The 23,456-nt window shown below is 39.3% G+C and overlaps 1 protein-coding gene across 1 annotated transcript; it reads right to left on the minus strand.

Annotated features, from left to right (window-relative positions):
• Positions 1-556: 556 nt before the first annotated feature.
• On the minus strand, positions 557-23,332 carry ube2h (ubiquitin-conjugating enzyme E2H (UBC8 homolog, yeast)). The gene is made up of 7 exons (XM_085386575.1): positions 23,062-23,332; positions 8,292-8,368; positions 7,237-7,311; positions 7,107-7,146; positions 5,816-5,868; positions 3,968-4,096; positions 557-3,806 (listed from the first exon to the last, which is right to left on the minus strand). The coding sequence occupies exons 1-7, from the start codon at positions 23,112-23,114 to the stop codon at positions 3,682-3,684; spliced, it is 552 nt and encodes a 183-aa protein (XP_085242701.1). The 5' UTR covers positions 23,115-23,332; the 3' UTR covers positions 557-3,681.
• Between the last annotated feature and the right edge of the window lie 124 nt (positions 23,333-23,456).

Below are 23,456 nucleotides of genomic sequence, written 5' to 3' on the forward strand. Positions count from 1 at the left end.
GAATTCAAGTTGCAGTGGGAAGTGTAATCATTCACTGGCTTTAGGAGGTCTTCTTTAGTTCTTAAGTTAAAGATAACTCGAATTTTAAAAAAGGCAGCTATCAGTAAAATAAGATTGGCCATTGAGAAGATTGTTTACCAGAGGAACACCAGGCCACAGCTGAGTATATCATCAATTTATTGCAAATAATCCTGACAACCAATCTTAAGATTTTTGGAGGGGGGGGGGGGGTGGGCAAAACAAAAGAAGATAAAAATTAGCTGTTAACTCCCTGTAGCACTGCTGCAACATAATGTGCCATTTTTATTACAATTGTCACCTTGGATCTAGTACATTATTAGTACAATACTGCACAGATGTCAAGTAAAACAAGATTTATGAGTTGCTTGTTACAAAACCCCCCCAAAAAACCTTAACATGAAATTCTTATCAGTGTAGCTGAACCACAGCTCAACCAACAGGGACCAAGTTTAAAACCCTAAAAAACAAACAAAAAAACGTGGGTCCCTCTCTGTGCGAATACACAATTTTTCTTTTTTCTTTATTTTGCTGCATGGGGGGGGGAAACAAACAAACATACAAACACACACACACACACACACACACACGGGTAAGGTTTAGCTTTTGATGTGCATCACAAACCTCACCACAAAATAATGTATAACATTCACTTTGCTTTCAACTGCCTTGAATGTGTCAACTATAGCAAAGGTTAACTCTGCCGAGAGCTAACCCAAGCTGACATTCAAAACATCCTCAGGGCGGATTAAAGAAATAACAATCCCGGGTTCAAAGCGGTCAAACTGATCAGATGAATTAAAAACAAACCATGGAGACGTCTGCATTCGAAAGAGCACAGAACTATGTTATAGATCATGCTTATAGAGAAAACCCAACGTCTTGAAAAGGGCTGAACCACACTTTAGATTTCAGTACAGTTAGATCTATCAGGCTCACTACAGGTCATCCTAGATTGAAATCCCTCTCACACTCACACACACACCCCTGTACAACTCTGAATCTGAAAGACGATGACAAGCAGGCATGTTTATGGGGCATCTCACATATAACCACAAAACAGACTAAGAATCAGATGACGCATCGATGCTTTATCAGGTAAGTATACCAAACTATGTAACGCTATCTGTAATACAGCCATGTAGCAAATGTTTAGTCGAAGTCGGTAAAACTAACTATCGTGACATGTCAAAAACACTGCTCAACAAACATTAGCATGATTTCCATCCTTTCAGTATCACCTGGGTGAAAATGTTATTCACTATCCAAGATACAGCCCAACTAAATTTCAAACCTGAGCCATACAAGTCTAACAATCCTACATTACCACAAATAAACCCTAATGCCATTCGCAGCCCTGGGTAATTCCCTTAATTGTCAACAGACTGAAAATTTAGACGTCGAATCACAAATTGTACAGGATCAAACCGCAGAAACGGGAGAAGACTGTAGGTTAAAGCGATGTGCCTTTCTAATTTTTAAATGAATGACCTTCATGGCTTTTTGAAGACGTGGTTTTTGTGGACTTCCTTTTTATGACGAGGCACAGAAGAGGGAGTCGAAATCAGAGGTGATGAGGTGGAATTCTGCCTTCAATCTTTCACTTGGGATCCACAATCCGCCACAAAGCGACCAGTGATTCTTACTGCAATCTACGAAGTGAATACATTTCAAGGTTTTCTAGGTAGTCCGTCTGCCGCGTTAGCCTCCGTGAGCAACACTAAGTCAGTGTTTTTGGGTTAACACTGAATTTTCATGAGGCTACAGAGAGGTGTCTTTTTACTGTACAAGGTATACGCTGTACAAAAAAAAAAAAAAAAAAAAAAGATTAAAAAACAAACCAAGCGCGCTGACCACCCCCCAACTGGGGGAAAAATTAAAGTAGAGAAAGGAATAAAACAAACAAAAAAAAAACACAGAAGTGTCAAAACTCAAAAATGTGACTGCAATTCCTTTCCACGCATCATAGATGGACATCTTCACCCGCCACAGTGAATAACACAAGGTGTGTTCCTTTGTTTGATTTTAAAGTTAGGAACTCAGATCTGTACAGTTTAGTTATCATGTACAGGGCTCGTATTTCGTAATCCAAAAAGAGATCCTTGTAAGCAGACAGTCCACTCGACACCACCGGGGTTACGTACCAGTCAGACCAACATGGAGAGCATGCATCGGAGCAAATCCAGAGTAACAGTGGAATGTGAGGAAGACTGATACAACACTAACCTCAACAGGGAGGGGGACAAATTACTTTTAAATTTCACTCAGATCCACTCAGTAACCATATGACCATTTTTGTTGCTTTTTTACTGAGATTAAAACAGACTTTAGTGCTGTTCCTTTTAAAAAATATTTATATAGTCAGAAAAGTTCCTTAGGACCAATAACACTACTAGAAATGTGTTTCAAAAACACATATACAGCTGATTGTAATACAGAGACCTCCCTTCACAATGACAGTCTGGTGCTTGTGTGTTTGAGGTGACTCCTGATGTGGAGTATAAAATGCACATGCACGGTCAGATGGTTAAAGTGTAGCTCTGGTCTATTTTTAGTTCCCAAAATACCAAGAGAGTCTGACCAGAATGCCCACAAAAGAAAACCTATATTAGAGCTACCTTCTGTCTTCACTGCCTGTGTGCACTGACCTTACATGTGCAGTTTGTGCAGCTAGCATACATTGTACAAAACAGATCTTTAGTATTGTTGCTTATAATGCATTATGTTGGATTCTCAAATTAAACAAGTAGTTTCACATAGTGAGGACATTACATGAAAAGGCTGCTCTAAATGCTCGCTTTGATACGTTTTTGTTTTCCTACTCTTGGCTCTGCATGATGTACACGGCTCTGGCTAGAAGCACAAGAAGCTCCGCCTGCTGTTTATCATGGGCAGCCAATCATAAGGAGGCTGACTTAAAGGGAGAGCAGCTAAAACAGGTCAGCAAACATATACAGGCAGCTGCAGGTCAACAGAGTAACAAAGAGCAATGCAAGAGTAATGTAACAGTCCATGTAGAATCTGAACTGAATGATAAAAAAACCCCAAAAACGATTTCATATTGTTCATATGTTTTAAGAGATATGCTTAAGAGGTATTCCAGGTTGATTTGTTAGCGTCTATTGGCACTGCACTTCATATAAAATGTGCTCGGACACTTGTGTGTCAGTGTGTGCATTTAAAAAAACAAAACAAACCCCCCCAAATATGTGGTGACGTACACCAGAGAGGGCAAGTAAGACCTAACCTGATCTGATGGGGACCAACTAACAAAAATGGTCAGAGTCAACTGGTATTATGGGAAAAGAAAGGAAATTATATGTCGCTGAGGTCAAAAGGGAAGTTTTATGAAGTGGATTTGTGTAGAGAAATCAGATGTTCACATGGAAGCTTCTTAGATGACGCACCACACAAATGAGCAGACTGACAGGCAGAGAACGTGGATGCGTGTGAGGAGAAACAGCTACAGAATGGGAGGGGAGGTCAAACACACCAAAGGCTATATATCCATAAAAATCCTTGTTTAGTAGTAATAATAATAATAATAATAAAAAATCAACTTGTTTAAATATGAATATTATAAGTCTGCTTTCTCATGGTTAGGAAATCAAATATAGTCTCTGTGGGGGTTAGGGGGGGCAGGATGGGGGAACCCTCCTATTACTACAACTCCATGTCCTGGGCCTCGTCTTCTGAGAAGTCAGACATGGAGCTTTCAGATGAAGAGTCGCCTGCCCCCTCTTCCTGCTCCTTCAGAGCCTCCTCTGTTGCATATTTCTGAATGTACTCTGCGGAAGAAATAGAGAAAACAGATTTAAAAAGGTGAGCTGGCTGGTCTGCAATAAAAAGGAAAATACCTCCTGAAAGGAAAATACTTCTACAAATTTATATTCTGCTGGATACAAAAAACATGGATTGCTGCAGGTAACATATTTTCATTAGGTTGAACCTTTGATTTTCTGCTTGTACTCCTCTGGCCGATGAAGGTACATAGCAGCTGCATCTCCGTTCAGGGGATCGATGGGGTTTGGGTAGGCCAGCAGCTGGGGCAGGAACGACTCAAAGATGTTGGTCAAATCTGAAAAACACAAAAGGAAACCTACTGGTTAGAACTGAAGTTGTAGAGTCACCAGGAAAACTTGATTTAAAAAAAAGAAAAAGAAAAAGAAAAGGCGCTTTAGAATTTATTTTTTTACAAATAATTATTAGAATTTTGTTTTCCTTTCCAAGTTACAGATCTATCCTTCATGTTTAAAGTTACATAACACTGCAGCTTCATTAATCCACACTGCCAACATAATCTGGTTTATCCCAACAAAGCCCTCGGAAAAAACAAAAAAGCTAATTCACATTAGATATGGTAAACCAAGAAACACAGAAGTACACTTACCTACATTTTTACTGTAATAATGATTCGAGATGCCTGGTCTGATGCTCTAATGTGCGCATGCATTAATTCAACAATCCAGAGGTTTATGTGTTTCACAGTTTGGCTGTTGACTGGCTATTAAGAACTCCAATACTCTCATTGTGCATGTCTCCCCACTGGATACTCTACCATTGCCTTGGAAAGTGGACTGCCCCAACTCCAGGTTGACAGTTTTAGGGTTTGCCCCCAAAGCATGTAACCTTATAAAGCTCTCCAATATGAACTGCTGTTCATTTAATGGATGTTATTTTCGGGCAACTCGTAAATGTAACCTCTAATCTGAATAAACCTGGTAAAGAAATGTCATTCCGTTATGTGCCCAATAAAAATCTGGGTGCTCTTGTTGAGTTACCATATCATAGCTTAGTTTAGCTTAATTTAAAAGGGGTCAGTTGGGCATTAACTCAAAATTCTGAGCTTGATAAACTCACACAGGAAGAAACAAAAAAAAACAAAACACCGCTTTTCACTAGTTCTCAGCTAGTTCTCTCAGAGCTGAGGGAGAGTCCAAAACCTGAGATGACACTTTCATCTCCTAGGTGTCACTGTTGGGTCCATTTATGTAAGGAAAGCAAACACTCCCCCAGTTCTTTTCCATGGTTTTTGGTGTTTACAAGATTAAATCTAATGCTTTTGCTCCCTCTTCCTTTGTATAGGCTCATTACACAATGCTTGGCTGACTGGCCTATTCCTGTCATTTGGCTTATTTCTGTGTGGTTTGTTTTGTTGTTATTGTTTTTTTTTTTTAAACATCCGACACAACAAAACCTACAGTAATCCACACAAATACAACATTCGCTGGAAAATAATTAAGACAGAATGAATTCTCAGTTCATTTTTATTGGTTCTGTAAATAGCATTTAGTATTCTCCCGAGTAGGAACATGAGCTAAAATAAATACCAAGGGATGCTGGAACATCTGCTAGGTATATTACAGTAAAGTCATTTATACTACTCAACAGCTATTTTAACCCTGTGAAGTGGATATTATGGGAAATTAATGGGGAATTTTACTGAGAGAAGGGCACGGGGAAGCCAGGGAAGCAGGGAGACCAGCAACAGTGAGGGAAAGTAACTGAGTATAATTGCTCCCATCAAGTATATGTGGGCATGTCTTCCACAGCTGACAGATAATAACTCACTCCTGTCGAAGGTGACTGTTTTCTGACCTTGCTGGTTGAGAGTATTACCTTGTTAGTGTTCACTTTTCCCCACAGTAAGTAGATTAAAGAGCAACAGTACACCATTTGCTAAAGAGGAGCTGCCAGTATTTATTTTGTGCGGATGGCACTTTGTCAAGTTCTTCACACATAATCACACGACCCTCAGAGAGGGAACTCAATACAGACACAGAGCGTAGTCACTCACCATAAAGGGCTGTCCATGTCTGGTTGATGACATCTAAGCACACCGTTCCTGATCTGGGAAACAGAGGGAAAAGAGAGTTACAGGTTAAAAGGCCAAAGGCAGGCAAGGACGAATCTGTGTATGTTGCTACGCAGAGTTTTTCTTTTTTCTACAAAAGAGCCATCCTGTTTTGAAAATGTCTTCACGTTTGTTAAGAGAAATGCAAAATTAGATGCAACAGGTGTACTTCCCAGCAGCTTTTGAGCAAACTGTGGCCATTCAGCTGTATATTTCCTGTCAATTCTGAAAGTTGTGAAATATCATGTGACTAGAACGGCCTGTCCCTACTAAATATATAACTAAAACCAAGTTGCTGTGTAAGTTAATGTCAAGTTTCAGTAATTTAAGCTTTAGATTGTTATTGTTGACATATTCCTAGCCACAGATCAACAGTTATATAAATACACTTATTACAGACCTTACCCACTGGCTAATAAAAATGTTTCTATTAAACTTGCCATCATTTGCTGGTGAGAACAGCCTAGATGCCCTGCTATTTTTGGTATTTGAAACGCTACACTGTCACATATGGGGAGGAGGCACAAGTTTTTCCTGCTCACCTTTATGGACTGTTCAGTGGATTTACGGACTCAGAAAAGCAAAGAGCTTGACCGAGCAGGTACAAACGTACTTACAAACATAAGAAAAACAAAAGAAAAACACAGCAATTCTGAATTTTTTGGTCAAGTTTGGCCAATATTTTTCTGCTTCTCTTTTTGGTTTGTTTTTTGCCATCATTTTCTGGTGCCCAAAGATTACTGGAAATCACAGTGAAACAGTATTACTGGTACTTATATGGTGCGTTTCTTCTTTATTTGACCACTCAAAGCTAGTCCAATCCACTGTTCATCTTTGTACAAGCGCTTTGAACCTAATGTTCACACACTCTCACTCTTATAGATGCACCTTGGGGCAACTCACAGTTGTACAGTGTCTTTCTAAACGATACTTCGACATGCACACTAGAGGAGCCGGGGATTGAACTACCGACCTTCCGATTGGTAGATGAGCTACTCTACCTGCTGCCCTTTCAATACAACTCAAACATTTTCAGCTGTTAATTTTGTCATCTGTGAACATTAAGCAAGCATAAAATGAACGTGATGGCCAATGGCACTCCTATAACTGAGTTAGGTTAATCCTTTTCACATTTTAACATGAACATTTTCAAAACAAGACTTGACAACATACAAATATGAATTCTTGAGCTTCAATACTTGCATTAATAGTCTGAAATGGTGCAGCAACTTACGCTTCATCAATGTTGGGATGAAAAATCTTGTTCATGAATCCTGAAAAAGACATGGAATAAGTTAGGACAGTGCTAAAAACTAAAATTAAGATGAATAAGTCTGGATGTAAAGTAGAGTTAGAGTTCGTACCTATTGATGGTGATTTGAATGGGTATTTATCAGGAAGATCTACTCGCACTTTCCACACGCCTCCCTCATACGGTGCTGTACATAAGGAGGGGACACAGAATACATAACAAAAGAACAAAGCTGAGTGCAGACGACAGACTTTTATTCGCCTCAACATCATCTTCCACCCTTCGTGTATTTAAATGGATTTAAAAACAGTGTTATAATCAATTTTCTCTGCTACACATGAGCTTCCCTCATCACGTATCTGTCATTTTATGCAGTAATGCACTTCAGCCCAGGAGAAATCTTTACTTCCAAATCACTTCAAATAATACGCTGACATCAAAGAGGAAGCGACTCGGATTTTGCGGGGGTGTTTGGTGCTTGCCCAGAATAGCTGTGTGTAACAGGACCCTCGTGTGCTGTGCTGAAACTGAGTAGCACATACATGACAGATAACGCACATGACGGTTGATCAGCAATGGGGACAACAGTTCCCCTTTATTTGGCATTGTTTCGAGGCAACATAAACAGGGTCAAACACACACTTCCCCTCTTTGCTGATGCGTAAGTGACAGTGGTTTTAGTGTGACAGATGTTACAAGTAGCATATGAAAGAAGTATTTCCTGCTGATGAGGCCACACTCCTCATCCAAATTCCCCTCAAGCCTGTTCAAGCCTAGCTCCTTTCCGTTTTACACTTCGTGGCCTCAGCTCTAGTTTTGCGTTTTGCGTTTCTTGCCTGCTGTGAAAAAGCACTTTATGTTCTAAACAAAGAGACTGACACTCCTGCAGCGGCTGCTCTCACAACCACATTTACTGTCACTTCATGCTCTGTAAATCAATCTTAACATCTCATTTGTTTTTATGGCGATGGCATTCATGTTAATAGCTGGTTTAAAATACATTAAAATGCTTGCTTAATAGCACTGCATTCAAGGAAAAAAAAAGGTACCCTGGATAACCCCTTAATTATTTTAGAACATGTTACTGAATAAGGTCTCAGCAGCAATATTCAAAATGTCTGTGGAATGAGAAAAAAACAAAAAAAAACTGAAAGAAGAAAATCTTACTTCCTTGTGGTCCAAAAAACTTCACTACAAATTCATTGAGTCCACTGAGGATGGTGACTTCATGCTTGCTCTCGATGCTGTAGGACAGTTAAGGAGGATTGCTTCACGAAAAGCATACACATAAACAAACAAAGAACTGCAGGACTGATTCTATCGTTTGGCTTCTGTAGAAACAGTCAGTGAGCTGTGGTTGCTTCCTGTATCATCACATATTTTCCTGCATGGTAGACAAATGCACAAGAATAACCTGCCCGGTTTCCTCTCTCCTACCTGACATGATTGTCTGTATCACTGTGAATTATGAAGACTAAACAGAGGAATGACAGCTTTTGACAAATAATAATAACTTAATTGTTTTAATCCATAATCCTGGAGAGGCGTTATCTATTGCAACTAATAGCTCAATGCCATGCCCCTCGGGACACTGAATTAACATCAGGATGCTGACTGAAGTGTTCACCCATCCTTCATCTGCTAACTATTCCAAGTCTCTTTTCCATGTGTCACTCTCCATGAGCACCTTGGCTTTCTAGAACTTGATATTACCACACATACTTCTGACAAAACAGTACTCACTGTACGCATGTCTACAAACTGAAATGCTAATTTTAGTCACTTCTCATAGTTGTAACTAATGGAGCCGACAGCCTAAGAGTCCAAAATATACAGTTAATACTGTACTGGTAATATCAGAAAAGGAGGTTTCTATAGTATCATATATAGCTGAAAAAACTATATATATTGTTGAGCATTATTGGTGCCTTCATAGATGTGAAAGCTACCCATGTGAGCTGCACTAATGCTCCCAGGGAGTCTTTCATACAGTGGTGAAAACCTCCATGGGATGCTTTTTATACCAAGTCATGTCACTAATGAGCCCAATTAGCTATGAGATGTTTGAGATAAGATGTATTTTTAGCATCCCAGCTCAATGTTTTCAGCCTAAACTTGTTTCTGGGATCAAACTAAAACAATATGTATACATTTGATGTGTTGTCTGAAGTTTCATTTACAAATATTTGCAAAAACAATGATTTCCTGTTTTTACCATGAGCCAGGTTTGTTTGTTTTTGTTTTTTAAAAGAAAGGTGTTAGTAAAGAAAAACAGCCTGTGTTTTCATTTGCTACTCCAGTCATAGCTATAATTATAACATAAATAAAGTTTAAAAAAAAAAAAAAAAAAAAAAGAAGAAAGTCATTATCACACTAAGCATTCTGAATCACCGCTGTTTTTACAAAACCAAAAAGAAATCACTTTGCCTAAATGTGACCAAAGGAGATCATAATAAAAACATGAATCACCGTTTTCCACAGCGAACAGAAGCAGCTGTCTTGTTGATCCTGATTTAGTGTGGATCTAATTAGCAGCATCACTGACCCCAAAGGGTTAAATCAAACTGAAGGTTATTTTAAGTTCTGGTAGAGACTGCTAGGAGCAGATTGAATCCCTGGCTTCAACAAGGAAATGTGTCTATTTCAGACAGAAGAGGAACCTCTCTGTTCTGACTCGCACTGGAGTCAAGTAAGCATTATGAGGGTCTCCGATGCAAAATCCAAGGCGAACTAAATACTCATCTAAAGGTCACTAGGAAAACATAAACAAGCCCAGTGCCTAAAGAAACAACTCCTGCATCATATTTCAGTGCTCACACTCGCATAATTCCTCATTTTATTCTAGTTCTGCTCTTTATCTAAAAAGGGCATTTACACATCTAAAAGCTATATAAGACAAGGCAGCAGTGACAAGGAACAGGACGATACAGACTGTGTGTGTTGTGGTATGAAACAGAAACCGTGAGGTGTGGTGGGTGATAAGCGAATTATGGGGCTAAAACAACAGTAACTACACTGCACACTGACTGAAACTGGCCAGTCTAACTAGGAAGGCAGCGAAAAATCGACCCTGCTATATGATGTCACACTTACCTAAATTACAAAATAGAAATGCAAATGTAAGGGTCCTGATGGCCTATAAATATTAAACTGTTGAGTACGTTTAATATCTCATAGAGTAAGATAATGCTAACAGACACCACTGACATGTAACTTGCTTTCATCCAACTAAAATCTATCAGTTTTCATCTAATAAGGAAACAGCAGTCACATGTAGCCACAGATTCACCCAGTTTCAGCATCTGTCAGCAGCAGCTTCACCCAGACCAAGCTCGATTTGAATTTCAATCACTGTGGTTATACTTTCTATTCGAAAATTAAAAGAAAAAAAAAATATGGTTCACATGAATGCAATATGAATTCCAGCTTTTTAATTTAGGCTAAAAAGGCTAACGTGTAGAGTACACTTGACCCACTGATTGATTCAGTTAACCTAAAGATGAAGGAAAGAAGAATTTCAAAGAAGAATCTCTCTCAGACACAAGCTCAAAACTAATATCACTTCGATGTGATTCTTTCCATCTGTCTGGTCTAACCCAATAGCCTTTTCTACCCAATAAATAACTATAGGTCTCTGTTGACAATGTTCTCACACTACAGAAAAGGAGTTTGGCATGTCTGTAAGAACAGAGGGAAGTTGTAAATTCCCCAACTGTTTGATGGATTGAGATGGAATGTGAAAAACACAGCCAACCAACTTACTAGCTTAACTGAGCTCAACTCTAGATTGGTTTTTGGTTTGTTGAAGTCGACTGTGTTCAGATTTGGCAAATAAGTCGAATAAACAATGTCAACAAGCACAGAAACACTGAGAAAATAGAACCTCTGCAACATTTACATGTGTATCCCTTTAAGAACATGTGACTGATTTGGGTGCATTTAGTTGTAACATGAGATACTTTGTATCTTTAACATCTTGAAAACATGGTAAAACACACTTGGATCACAAAAGGCTCTAAAGGTATAAGCATGCAGTGTAAAAGTGCAACACACTTAAATGTTGCACCTCATCTTAAAAGGTTATAATATGAAGTGCTAAAATAAATAAGCTGATAAAAGGGGAACTAAAATATAACTAAATAATTTGTCACCCAGCATGGGTAATCCCAAATACCCAAACAGAATTAATGGAAAAAGGACAATTAACTACAGAGTTATATCATTACTTATCTCACCCCCACGCAAAGATCGCCTGTCCAACCCTTGACCTTGGATTTATATAGTTAAAATCACATAAACAGGTAAGTCAATAAATATAATCCAACACACGGAGCCCAATCAAGCTAGGAGAACATACATAAATCCACACAGATAACAGAAAGCCTTGAACTGTAACCTAAATTCCTTCACTACCAGACTTTATTATAAGGATATACTGACTTCAACATGCCAGCTCACTCTTTAATAACACAGTGTTAGACATGAAAAAAGTAATAAAATAAATAAATAAAAGAAAAGGTACAAAAGAGCTCCTCTCAGACTAACAATTACCTTGTTACTCCAGGACTAAGGTCAATGTTGTCCTGATATTTCTTCTGTAGCCTATAAAACACATTTTAAATACCTAGATGTAAAAATATGCAGTAAATAGCATTTACAGTTGTGGTCTAGACATGTCTTGTTTTCTTTCTGGTCCATTCAGGCCTCTATCCCTGCCTGACCCAGGATCAAAATATCCCCTCGCAACCAGCCTCGTTCCAAGTACAGAAAACAAACACGACGGAGAATCATAAACAGCATACTGTCAAACAATGTGGCGTCAAATATGCTCAAACATTTCGCTCTTGGAGACAGCAGTTGTTGATCTAGTGATGGGAGGCACTGGCTATTTTCAAAGCATGTTCCTGTCTCTTGCCGTTTTTGAACAGCAGGGGTCGAGGAAAAGCCAATTCCATTCATCTGATCCAATTCATGTATTGCATCAAAGGACAATGACGTGCAATCAAATCAAACGATCAAACTGACTGCACAGGTCAGTTATTTACAGTTTTGCCTGAAACTACCAAGATTTCAGCCTTAATTACATAAACTGTGACTTGAGCTTCATCCAAGTCAGAATTATAAATCACATGCAATCTGACTAAGCTAATAACATGCACACTGTTTTACCTTCCACGTCATCAACATGCCAGGCTAGAAAAAGTATGCGATCCTCTGCAACAACAACTCGACCACAAGCACAAACGAGAGTCGGAGAGTTTGGAAGTTTAGATGTGCCCTTACCTGTAAACGAATGGCATATAAAACCTGCTATTGGAGATCGAAAGACTAAAGCAGCAGCAAGTCTAAAGACTTGGGTGTTAATCAATCTATAATAACATTTTCTAGAACAATCCCCCTCCCCCATAAGACTGAAAAATATTTTGTACCTGGGATGTTGCTTTAAGTCCTAATTTTCCACCATGCAATCACACTAATGATTTCCATCCACCATTTGTTCTGCCTGTCATATGGACAGCTAGCCATTGTAGCTGCTAGCAATGCTCTGTTGAGTCATTTTATTATTGCGCCACAGATGAACAGGTGCACGTATCTCTACCTTTGTAGCCTGGTGTGTGTTTTTGTCTCAAGAGCAGAAACATGTAGCAGACGCAGTTTTCTTGCATATTTGGTAAAGCGCTGTGCTTTGTTGGAGGATGTTGAAGGTGGTCTCTTTTAGATGTTAAATCTTTGATGGAGGCTAACACATACAGTGGTGTGAAAAAGTGTCTGCCTCCTTCCTTATTTCTTAGTGTTTTGCATATTTGTCACACTTACATGTTTCAGATCATCAAACTAATTTTAACATTAGACAAAGCTAAACAGTAAATACAAAATGCAGTTTTTAAATTATGGTTTCATTGATAAAGGTGAAAAGCAACACATCATGCAATGATCTAAAGAAGCACCTGAGAAACAAGGTCACTGACACCTATCAGTCTGGAAAGGGTTACAAAGCCATATCTAAGGCTTTGGGACTCCAGTGAACCACGGTGAGAGCCATTATACCAGGGGTGGGCAACTCTAGGCCTCGAGGGTCAGTATTAGATGCGTCCTTGATCCAACATAGCTGATTCAAATGATTAAATTACCTCCTCAACATGTCTTGACGTTTTCCAGAGGCCTGGTAATGAACTAACCATTTGATTCAAATGTGTTGACCCAGGGTGAGATCTAAAACCTGCCTCGAGACCTGGAGTTGCCCACCACTGCATTATACACAAATGCAGAAGACTTGGAACAGTGGTGAAACTTCCCTGGAGTCAACATCTCATTCAGGAGGTCACAAAAGACCCCAGAACAACATCCAAAGAACCGCGGGCTTCTCTTGCTTCAGTTAAGATCAGTGTTCAGGACTCCACCATAAGAAAGAGACTGGGCAAAAATGGCTGCATGGCAGAGGTCCAAGACAAAAAGCACTGACCAAAAAGAACATAAAGGCTCATCTCAGTTTTGCCAGACAACGTCTTGATGATCCTCAAGACTTTTGAGAAAATAGTCTCTCGACTGACGAGAAAAAAGTTGAACTTTTTGGAAGGTGCATGTCCCCTTACATCTGGCATAAAAGTAACACAGCATTTCAGAAAATCATCATCATCATCATACCAACAGCAAAATACAGTGGTGGTAGTGTGATGGTCTGGTGTGATGTTTTGCCGCCTCAGGACCCGGAAGACCTGCTGTGGTAAATGGAACCTGAATTCTGCTGTATACCAAAACATCTTGAAGGAAAATGTCCGACTATCTGTTTCTGACCTCAAGCTGAAGTGGACTTTGGGTTCTGCAGCAGGAAAATGATCCAAAACACACCAGCAATTCCACCTCTGAATAGCTTAAGAAAAACAAAAAACAAATTTTGGAGTGGCCCAGACAACGTTTTGACTTGAAGCCGATTGAGATGCCGTGGCATGACCTTAAAAAGGCAGTTCGGGCTCGAAAACCCTACAATGTGGCTGAATTACAACAATTCTGCACAGACAAGTAGGATAAAATTCCTTCATAGCGCTGAAAAAGATAGCAGCTATAGTGGCCCAACCAGTCATTAGATTTAGGGGTCATTTTTTCCACACAGGGCCATGTAGGGCTTTCACCCCCCCTTAATACTAAGAAATTGCATTTTGTGCCATCTTGTGTTATCTTTGTCTATTATTTGAATGTGTTTGATGCTCTGAAACGTTTAAATGTGACAAACAGTTAAAACAGAAAATCAGGAAGGGGCAAACACCTTTTCACACCACTGTAGCCCTTGCTCTCAGACATGTCCAGGCTCATCCAGCTGTTGTGCATACAAGGAAACCTAACATGGCAATGCTATAGCGATATTACACCTTTATATAACTTCAAAATTTAGACTGGTATTACCACGAAGGATATGACACAGCACTAGAAGAAATGAATGATTGTCCTAAAATTCCTCCTTATCATTAGGTAAGAATCAGACTTCGGAATGTGGTAAAAATTATAGAAAATTGTTGAAGCGAAAGGTTCAGAGGCAAGATGTAAAGTAGTAAAGTGAAAGATATCAAGCTACAAATTCCCTTTTCAATGAAAAACTTACAACTTAGAAAGAGAGTACCATATTTATATTTCTGTGTTTGGAGATGAGGAACTCTAAGAAAGTCATCTCTATTTTACTTTCACTCCCTCACACACAGACTGTAGCAAAAAATATACAATCAAAGGCCTTGGAGATGAAAGGCAGGAAATATAGCAGCTGCCCTCAGGGTGTATGCAATAGGTAGGCTTCCTACACCGAGAGACAAATATAAACGACCAAAAGAAACACACATTCACACCCATTAACCATTGATGTAGAAAACTATTATTTCTATGAATACAAGCTGCAATTTGCAGAAAAACAGACAAAAACACAGAAACAGACAACAAAGTCAATGTGACCAACAAGACTGTTCCTCCTGTTTAAAAATGGATTGAGAGACATGAATTATGCATGTGAGCACGTGAGACCATGAGTGTTTACTTCTTTGAAAATCTCTGCCAGCATACAACTTTATCTGTACATGTGGATTGTTCCTGCTAAAGTCCAATCCTGTGTTTAAATCTGGATGTGTTTGTGCATTCAACATTGTATGTATTACTGCACCGCGCCGAGCCGAGCAAGATTACTGTGTGACCTCCACTACACTCTGCCTGAAAACAGAGGCAGCTACTGTAGCACAGCAACCATCCTGCCACTGCAGGCAGAGCGAGTGATAGGCAGGGTGTTTCTGAGAGAGAGTGATTTAATCAACTCCACACCAAACAAACACTGTTCTCCCCTTGCAGTCATCATCACAAAACCTCACTGACCTACAGTCTCCCTCTTACCCTGAAGTAAACACTTTCCCCAAGTAGGGCATTTTCCGATATTGCTAATTAAGAAAAGACAAATTAAAAAAACAAAAAAAACACAAAAACAAAAAAAACAAATGTAGCTTGGTGTTAATGGGGATTTGCAGCCTGAAAAAACAAAACTAAAATTAAAATACAAACAACAACAACAAAAAAAAAAAAAAAAAAAAAAAAAACTAAACCCCAGCTCATCGACTCTGTAGACAGATAATCCTGTGAATACATGGTCAGCTAAAGAGGAATGAAAATGAGAACGGAATCAAGCCTGCAGCTGCAATTCAACTAGTCTACAGATGGCTCAAACCCACCCTTGTATTTACAAGAGTGATACGACAGTGGTTCTGTTTATATCTAACAAGATGTAAATAATTAATCTATATAATATGTAAACTTGCCAGTTGCTTTACTGGCTCATAAAATGACATGAACTCTCCATTAAATCTAATCCAATGCAGAGGACTTTAAGTAAGAGTTCTTCAGAGTGTCTGCAAAGTAAAACAAGCCAAACAAAAAAAGTCAAATCAAATCAAATTATTATTATTATCATCATCATCATCATCATCATCATCATCATCATCATCCACTACTTAAACAATCCTGTAGTGATATACACCAGAAATGCCAGCAAATATGCTTCCACGCTTGTGCACTGAGGCAGACTCTGCTCACCACGTTACAAAGATTGCAAGGTACACAACGGGGAACTGAAGTACACAGTGAATCAGAACAACAGCAACATAAATTAAAGAGTAAACAAAGGATTTTACTAATATGAGAATTTGATTTACACCAAATTCATTTTGATTCAAATTGTTCCTGAAACTGTGAATGCTGTAGGTAAAAACCTCTGGTGCTACAATGTTACTGATAATTTGTTTCAAACTACATCAGTAATGTGGAAGCAGATAGGTTAGCCTTCTGCTTATTTCATGTCTTTCCAACATCTCACTAAGAATAGAAGGAATCTCTGTGTCCCTCACCTTCTCTCAGTGCCATTTTTATTTTTATTTTTGCATAGTTTCTCCACTTTATTATTGGGCATTTTTAACCCCCTTTCTAGACAAATGCAGAAAGCCAGAATATACCACAACAGCATTATGGCTCACTCCACCAGAGCACTTGAAGAAAAAAAAAAAAAAAAGCTATGTTAGCTTACCTATCTCTCTGCTTAAATAACAATCAAAATAAGCTGGCTCTTTGGGAGCAAAGACGATGATTGATAATTATGGTAAATGAAGATGGTTGTTACTAATACCAGATGTCAAAACGTTTAGTGAACTGCATTCCTGCTATGGATAAAATATGTCACTATTTCTTAAGCTGCACACTATACTTTACTACTCTATAGTTATTTTCACATGCTAATATGTGCTTCTTGCAAGTACAGCACCTTTGGGTGGCAGCAAACATCTACATGCTTCTGAATTTAATATTTTATATTCAAAAGTTAATTTTTTACATGATATAATCAGACTAAATATTCCGTCTGTGTTACTAACTGAAAAAAGACAACCATTTAACTCATGAAAAAAGACAACCATTTAACTCATGGCCATATGGTGATTATTTTACACTGTAAAATTTTATAGATAACACAGCTACAAAAAAAATAATTAAAAGACAGGGGGAAATGGTTAATTCACATTTAAAAGGCTAAACAATGCAAAAGGTACATCTGCTCAATGGTAACAGGTTGTACCTTGGACAGGCGCAGGTCTAGTTGTGCTTTAGAAAAACAAAGAAGCATTCTTTTACACCCACCACAAAATGAGCATGTTGGAAATGCTGAATGGAAATGGCTATCCTTTGCTTTTTTTTTGTTGTTTAAATCTCAAGTGTGGTGTTATTCAGCAAAGCTGGGCTTAAGCTGTCTGTTTTAGAATCAGCTCCGGCTCCTTCTGAGACATAAAGAGTCTGAATGCTGATGGAGGACCGGTGTGTGGGGCCTGTGCAAAAGAAAATCTTGCAGCAGGCTTTACATATCAATGGACATATGCCCCCAAAGGCCTGACTCAACTGAAATCCGATTGTAAATGTCTGGTACTGTTAAGCGGCGCACTCACTGGAAGGTGGATGGGAAATAAATTAAAAATAAATATGTCTGTTTTATTTCTGCTTCAAAGATCCACAGTCTATAATTTTACACATTTAATAGGACTGCTTTCTCAAATATGCACAATCATTGCTCCTGAGAATAATAAACCTTGGGCAAACCTTTTAAACATAATACAGATTTCAAATTTCACCAGATGTAAAAGCCATCTGCACAAGACAACAACTTGCACTTGCAGCAAAATTGAAAAGCTCTTTTTTTTTTACCCTTACTCATTTAGTAATAAACCGTAAATAGCCAGCTCAACATGCAAGAGTTAGCCAAATGTATTATTCACTTTGCAATGCAGATTTAGTTTTCATCAGATGCAAGTCTCAATATACCAATGGCTACCTCCCAGTGTGAGAGCCGGAGGAGCTCAGAATTGAGCAGACTAAGTTCTTTGTCTTCACTGGTGAGAGATGAGAGCCCACCCACTGCAATCAAATGTGAATCCTTCAGCTGCTCCTCCTCTCAGCCCTTCACTAAATCAACAGTCAATTTACAGCAGTAGTGACAGAGTCTGTGTGTGCGCACGTGCATTTGAGCTACGTGCATGCACATACAAATGAGTTGATCATTAACACAAAACTGAGCCAGTGCAAGAAAAACAATGGCCTGGATCTGAAGCAGCAGTCTAATGAGAAAATCTAATAAACAAGATGTGCTGCTTATTGTACAGAGAAAAACACAAAAAAACTCAAGAGACATTTTCAGGAAATGGCTATGGTGAAATTCGCTTTAATTAGAGAAACACGCGGGGTTAATTTTATCAACTTGACACAGATGAGAAATGAACAGCAGCAGATTAGCACAGTGAGGCAAGTATAGGGTGTGTAAGTATAGGTTGCATTTTTTTGATAAGGGCCTTTTACTTTATATGCAGGTTAATTTCAAGCAAATAAAAGCTGCAGTGGTTTTACTGCAACATTTAAATAGGCAGATCCAGCGGCTCTGGCCTACATGACCAAACTTAGTTACCCCATTGTCACTCCTTTGATTTTCCACACTAAAGCACCTCTGCATGTGAGTGACAGAGCCAGGCTGAACTCCCAAATGCTAGGGGAGGGGAAAAAAAAAAAAAAAAAAAAAAAAAAAAAAAATCATGCGAAACAAAGAGAGGAACTTCAGTCCATCTGTTTTTCCAAGGGAACGCAGCCATGCGTGCAGGAAGCTTCGCTGTATGCACTATGGGATTAACAGTGAGGGCCTCAAACACCCTACTGTCAGCGATGCCTTGCTCCTGGACCCCCAAAACAGGACTGTCAATCAGTGTGGCACCTCCTGAATAGTAGGGGCCTCATACACAATTGACTTTGTTACCTTGCATTCATTCACAAAGTCCTAAAAACGATAAAAAGCAGGAGCTCGGTTGGATGATATGTTTTAAACACACCTGCAGTGACACAAGCAAAGTTATGCACCAAATGTAAATAAAGATAATAAAAACTGTGTCAACTGACAGCATCATGCATGCGGTTCAACACCCACAAAATCTTGACAAGACTTATATTTAACCGAATTTTAAATTCAATTCGATTTTTTTGTATGCTTTCAGATATTTTGCCTGTGGGAGTAATAGTATGGTGAGTAACTGAGGCAAAGGACAACTGTGCTTTACACTTTTTATACCTACAGCACGTCACATTATCTTGCAACCACAATGAAAATAAAATTGAAGTTAGCAAGTTTTCTATGAACTTCTTTGTGTCAACTACTGTGTAGTTATTCCAGCCCAGTAACAAAGCATGCTGGTAGCTTATGCAACTTCCTCATCAGACCAGGGCATTCCACATTTTGCTCATGGGTTCATTGTGCCTTCCATTTAATCAGTCAGGAAAGAGCATACAACTGCTGGCTCCTTCCCTACAATAAACTGCATCTAGTTAGTTCAGTCCAGCAATAATAGCACTGAGTGCAGTTTAGCTGCCCGTGACTGTGCGACATGGCCTGACGCAGCAGCAGGAGGTAGAGAGGGAGGGGTGGGTCACAGGGGCTTCTCTAAATGGGAAACACAAAAGAACCTACCGCTGATGCTGTCCGGATGTCATTCTACATGGGCACAATGGGCCAAAAAAAACTAAGCAGAGAGGAGATAAAGCTCAGGATTGGTATTACACTTAGCAAGGGAGGAGGGATGCTTTGGAGAGGACAATCAAAAATGTCCCATGAACCTGGACAAGTGAATAAATCAGATTGCGAAAGGTTGACTGCTGCGTAAAATGTTACTTTTAAAAAATAATTTAAAAAAGTCTAAAAATGTGAACTCTCCTTGAAAACTGCAAGTTGAGAGGTGTGATGTGCAACACCTTTATCAATATAAAAGGAGGTATATGCTAATGTTGACATGAGGTATTATGATGAATACTGGAGCAGATTAAAGCCTCTGACACCCCTCTGCGCAACTCTTAGCAGACTTGAATAAAAATTGCTGGTGGCCATGCTCCAGAGAGCCCTTTCAGCAGGAACTCAAAGGTTGAAAAGTACAGCTGGGATGTCATTTTGAGGACATCAGATGTCCAAACATCCCCTCTGATAGAGCGAAATTTTATTTACAGCAGAATATACACCTCAAGTCTTTACATCTCATATTAATTACATTTTTAGCACCTAGAGAAGAGACATTTTAAAACTCTTCTCTGTTGGTTTTCCCATTTTTAATTAAATAAACAATTTTGCAGTGTGTTAACTGAAAGACCAATTTTGTAACAATTACATTAGATAAATTAGAATTGTCACACATAAAGATGTCCAAGTCTTATTGTTGGTCAATTATATGCCAAGCAAAAGCGAGAGAAGTCAATAATAAGAGCCTTGTTAAAATGACCTGTTTTAGCACACACAATAGGCTTAGTGCTATGTAATTCACCTGTTCTCAAATTCCAGGAGCTTTCCACCTGAAAGTCTTTGTAAAACAACAAGACCAATAAAAAATTATATGCAAATAACAGCACAACTTCCTACACAATATGTGCAGTCAATCCCACACAACAGGCTGAATGTAAAGCTCTTAGAAGTGACACACTGTGCTAAGCTCCTTCAAGAACATTGTGTTCGACATCAAAATCAGCCCAACCGAGACCAAGACAGAATACCAAATGTCAAGAGGTTATGCAGATGATAGGAAATTAATGTTAATTTAATGTTTAAGAAATCCAGTCTGTCAAGAAGCGGTCAATAAATATTGTCTCATATTGTATAGGAGGGAACGAACTAGCAGGAAGACGTATTACAGTGGAAAGTCACTGTACACTAACGCTTAATGTCTTCTCTATCAATATTTCACAGAATTGTACAAAGAGTAGTGAGTACTAGCATATAAAAGCAGGCTGCAGAGTATTGGCTGGCTTGGGACAAAGCTTAACTGAGTGGTGCTACATGTTAAGGTCATTCTGACATTCATTTTCACGAATTCCCGCACGGCCTCCGTTCTAGATTCACAGCTCTCCGGTGGCCAAAGCAAATTAATGCACAAGGCCTCTCAGAACCTGCGTCTGTCTAAAAGCCAGTGTGAGTTTCAGGTTTTGGTTACACTAGGGGGAGATGCATTGATAGCAAGCACAGAAACAGGTTCTTATTGATAGTTTAGAAGAAGGGCCTACTAGAATCTGGAGACCTGCCCGCTCAAGATCAAATCCAACTCTTTAAGATCTACATTTAAAACACACATAGCTGTCATTCTTAACACTTGCTGACCACTAGTCTTGGATGGTATGTTTAAACACTCAGGCCACTGTACAAAACTGAGCAGGCGGTATTTAGCAAACCTGCTCTTGCCTGTCAGTGAAGTAGCTCAAGAAGGAGAGGGGTTTTACTACACTCCAATGCTTTGTGTGTGGGTGTCCACACTACAACCTTTACAACTCTTGTTCTGTCCGTTTCAGCACCCTGTCACAGTTGCTACACCTTACACATAAATGGTGTCGAGCGGGGGAAGAATAAACTTTACATACTCATCACCAATCTCTTACTGCAGTAAAAAAGAAAAAAAGAAAAATATAATGCTATATTCAAAGAGTTATATATTATTGGTCAGAAATAATTAAATTAAGCCCAAGCTTGAAAACAAAAACAAAACAAACAACACACTGTCAATATTTTAATTTTAAAACTATTAGTTTGAAGCTGTTGGGGTAACTCCTACTTGTTTTTGGTTTAATTCTGACCAGCCCACTTCTAACCCCATATTTGCAAAGCTTTTACTGCGATCCCATCAGCTGTTCTAAGTCCCTCCCTCATGTGGTTTCCGGCTAGTAACAGGCTACCCAATCATTAAGCTGGCTTCCACTGTTCTGGGACAAAAACAAAACTACTTGTTCATACTGTTCCTTCTGGAACATTGCATGGACTGGAAATCTGACGTTATGATTCACTTTTATAACTGCTTCTGTCATCCCTGAGTGAAGCTAAACAAATAAAGCAGCGGTGCAAGAGTAAACATGGTGACGACGACTTGAAAAGCAGAACACACTAGATGCTGCCAAAAAGTTCAAACATTCCACAGTGAAAATGACTGTAGGGGACTTGACACCTGCTGTACCACGTAACAGCTGCCACACTCAGTTCCAGATCCAGTATGTCCAAAACTACACGTTAACACCCATCGAAAATGAGACAAGTTAGTACTGCATGCATTTGCCTGTTGACACTGAAGTACAGTGAGAGACACTGATCAGGTGGCCATTTTGATGCTGAAATTAACCAACTGACTAGCACGCCAGTTCAACAACGCTCGTTGCAGGTCTTCTTGTCAAGTGGTAGATCCAATAACACACATACCAAACCCTTAGTGGGGTTACAAAGCAAAGCTAGGTAAACCCAGATCGCTATACACGCAGCAATAACGCCAACGTCTTGCGACTAGAACAAAAGCAGCAGCGTTTTCAGTTGGGCTTACGTTATGTAAACAAGGTTCTGTGTAAGCGTGTGAAAGGGGCAGTTTGAGTTTGATTCCCGTCATAAAACAGAGGAGTGAACAAAGAAACCAAATTGCCACAAGGTGTTTTAGGTAGTCTACCTCTGCTACATCTGTTGGTGGTGTAGCAAAACATTTCTGTATAAGGAGAAAAACGTCGGCGTCTGTGCGGACATTGCAGTAATTTTCAGAGCTGGAGAGCAAGCTCTAGACAGCTAATGTTAGTTACAAAGAAATAATATTGCGATGGAAAAAAAATGCCGGAAGGACCTGTGACCGATCTGATTAGCTAATACAGCTGTCCCGATAAGCGACTGAAGGTTCGCAGGACAGAATTAGCTAACACTTGGCTTTGCTAGCAAAATGTTGTTTACACAAAACACCAGTCATTCACTGTGAAAGCATTTTCTGCTTGAGGGGGGTTTCAAGAAAAACAAGCAGCACCAATAGAGTTCACTCATATAACGTTGACAAACTGTTCAGCACATAGCTGACCAGATAGCGATTGAGAGACTGTTGTTTATGTTCAGAAAGGATACAGTTTCACCACATCGGTATCCATTCGCCTTTTACCCGGACTTGGAGACGACATTTTTGCTTCTTCCACCGCAGAACACCCGTGAGAAAGCTGAAAGCTAGCCACCCGGAACGCTAGATAGTCTAGCAAACGGTACTATCCGAAAGTTAACATTTGCCTCCAGAAATGCTCGCAGCGAGACGTCTTCCCACTTCAACGTATCTCTGCCCTAATGAGTAGCTGAGCTGTCTCTAGACCTCTGCCGTTCACTGCCTCTCAACGATATGACCATGGTTCCGACACAGGGATCCCTCCGCGAATGACGTCATATTATGTGCGACCCAAACGTCACCATAAATGGCCATGTTTGTAGTTTTATCCAAAATATCATTGTTTTTAATATTTAAGTTTCATTTG

This window comes from Rhamphochromis longiceps, linkage group LG17, assembly GCF_057381845.1.
Source record: "Rhamphochromis longiceps isolate RC_006_pf linkage group LG17, R_longiceps_female_GT1.1, whole genome shotgun sequence".
Taxonomy (NCBI): domain Eukaryota; kingdom Metazoa; phylum Chordata; class Actinopteri; order Cichliformes; family Cichlidae; genus Rhamphochromis; species Rhamphochromis longiceps.

What these genes read in the sequence shown, in the direction of transcription:
- ube2h (XM_085386575.1), bottom strand. Translation starts at nt 23,114, where the DNA reads ATGTCGTCTCCAAGTCCGGGTAAAAGGCGAATGGATACCGATGTGGTG. An exon ending in GTTTTTTGGACCACAAGGAA is followed by an intron (nt 7,312 to 8,291) that starts GTAAGATTTTCT and finishes CCTTATGTACAG; the next exon opens with CACCGTATGAGGGAGGCGTG. An exon ending in GTACAAGCAGAAAATCAAAG is followed by an intron (nt 3,807 to 3,967) that starts GTTCAACCTAAT and finishes TTTCTTCCGCAG; the next exon opens with AGTACATTCAGAAATATGCA.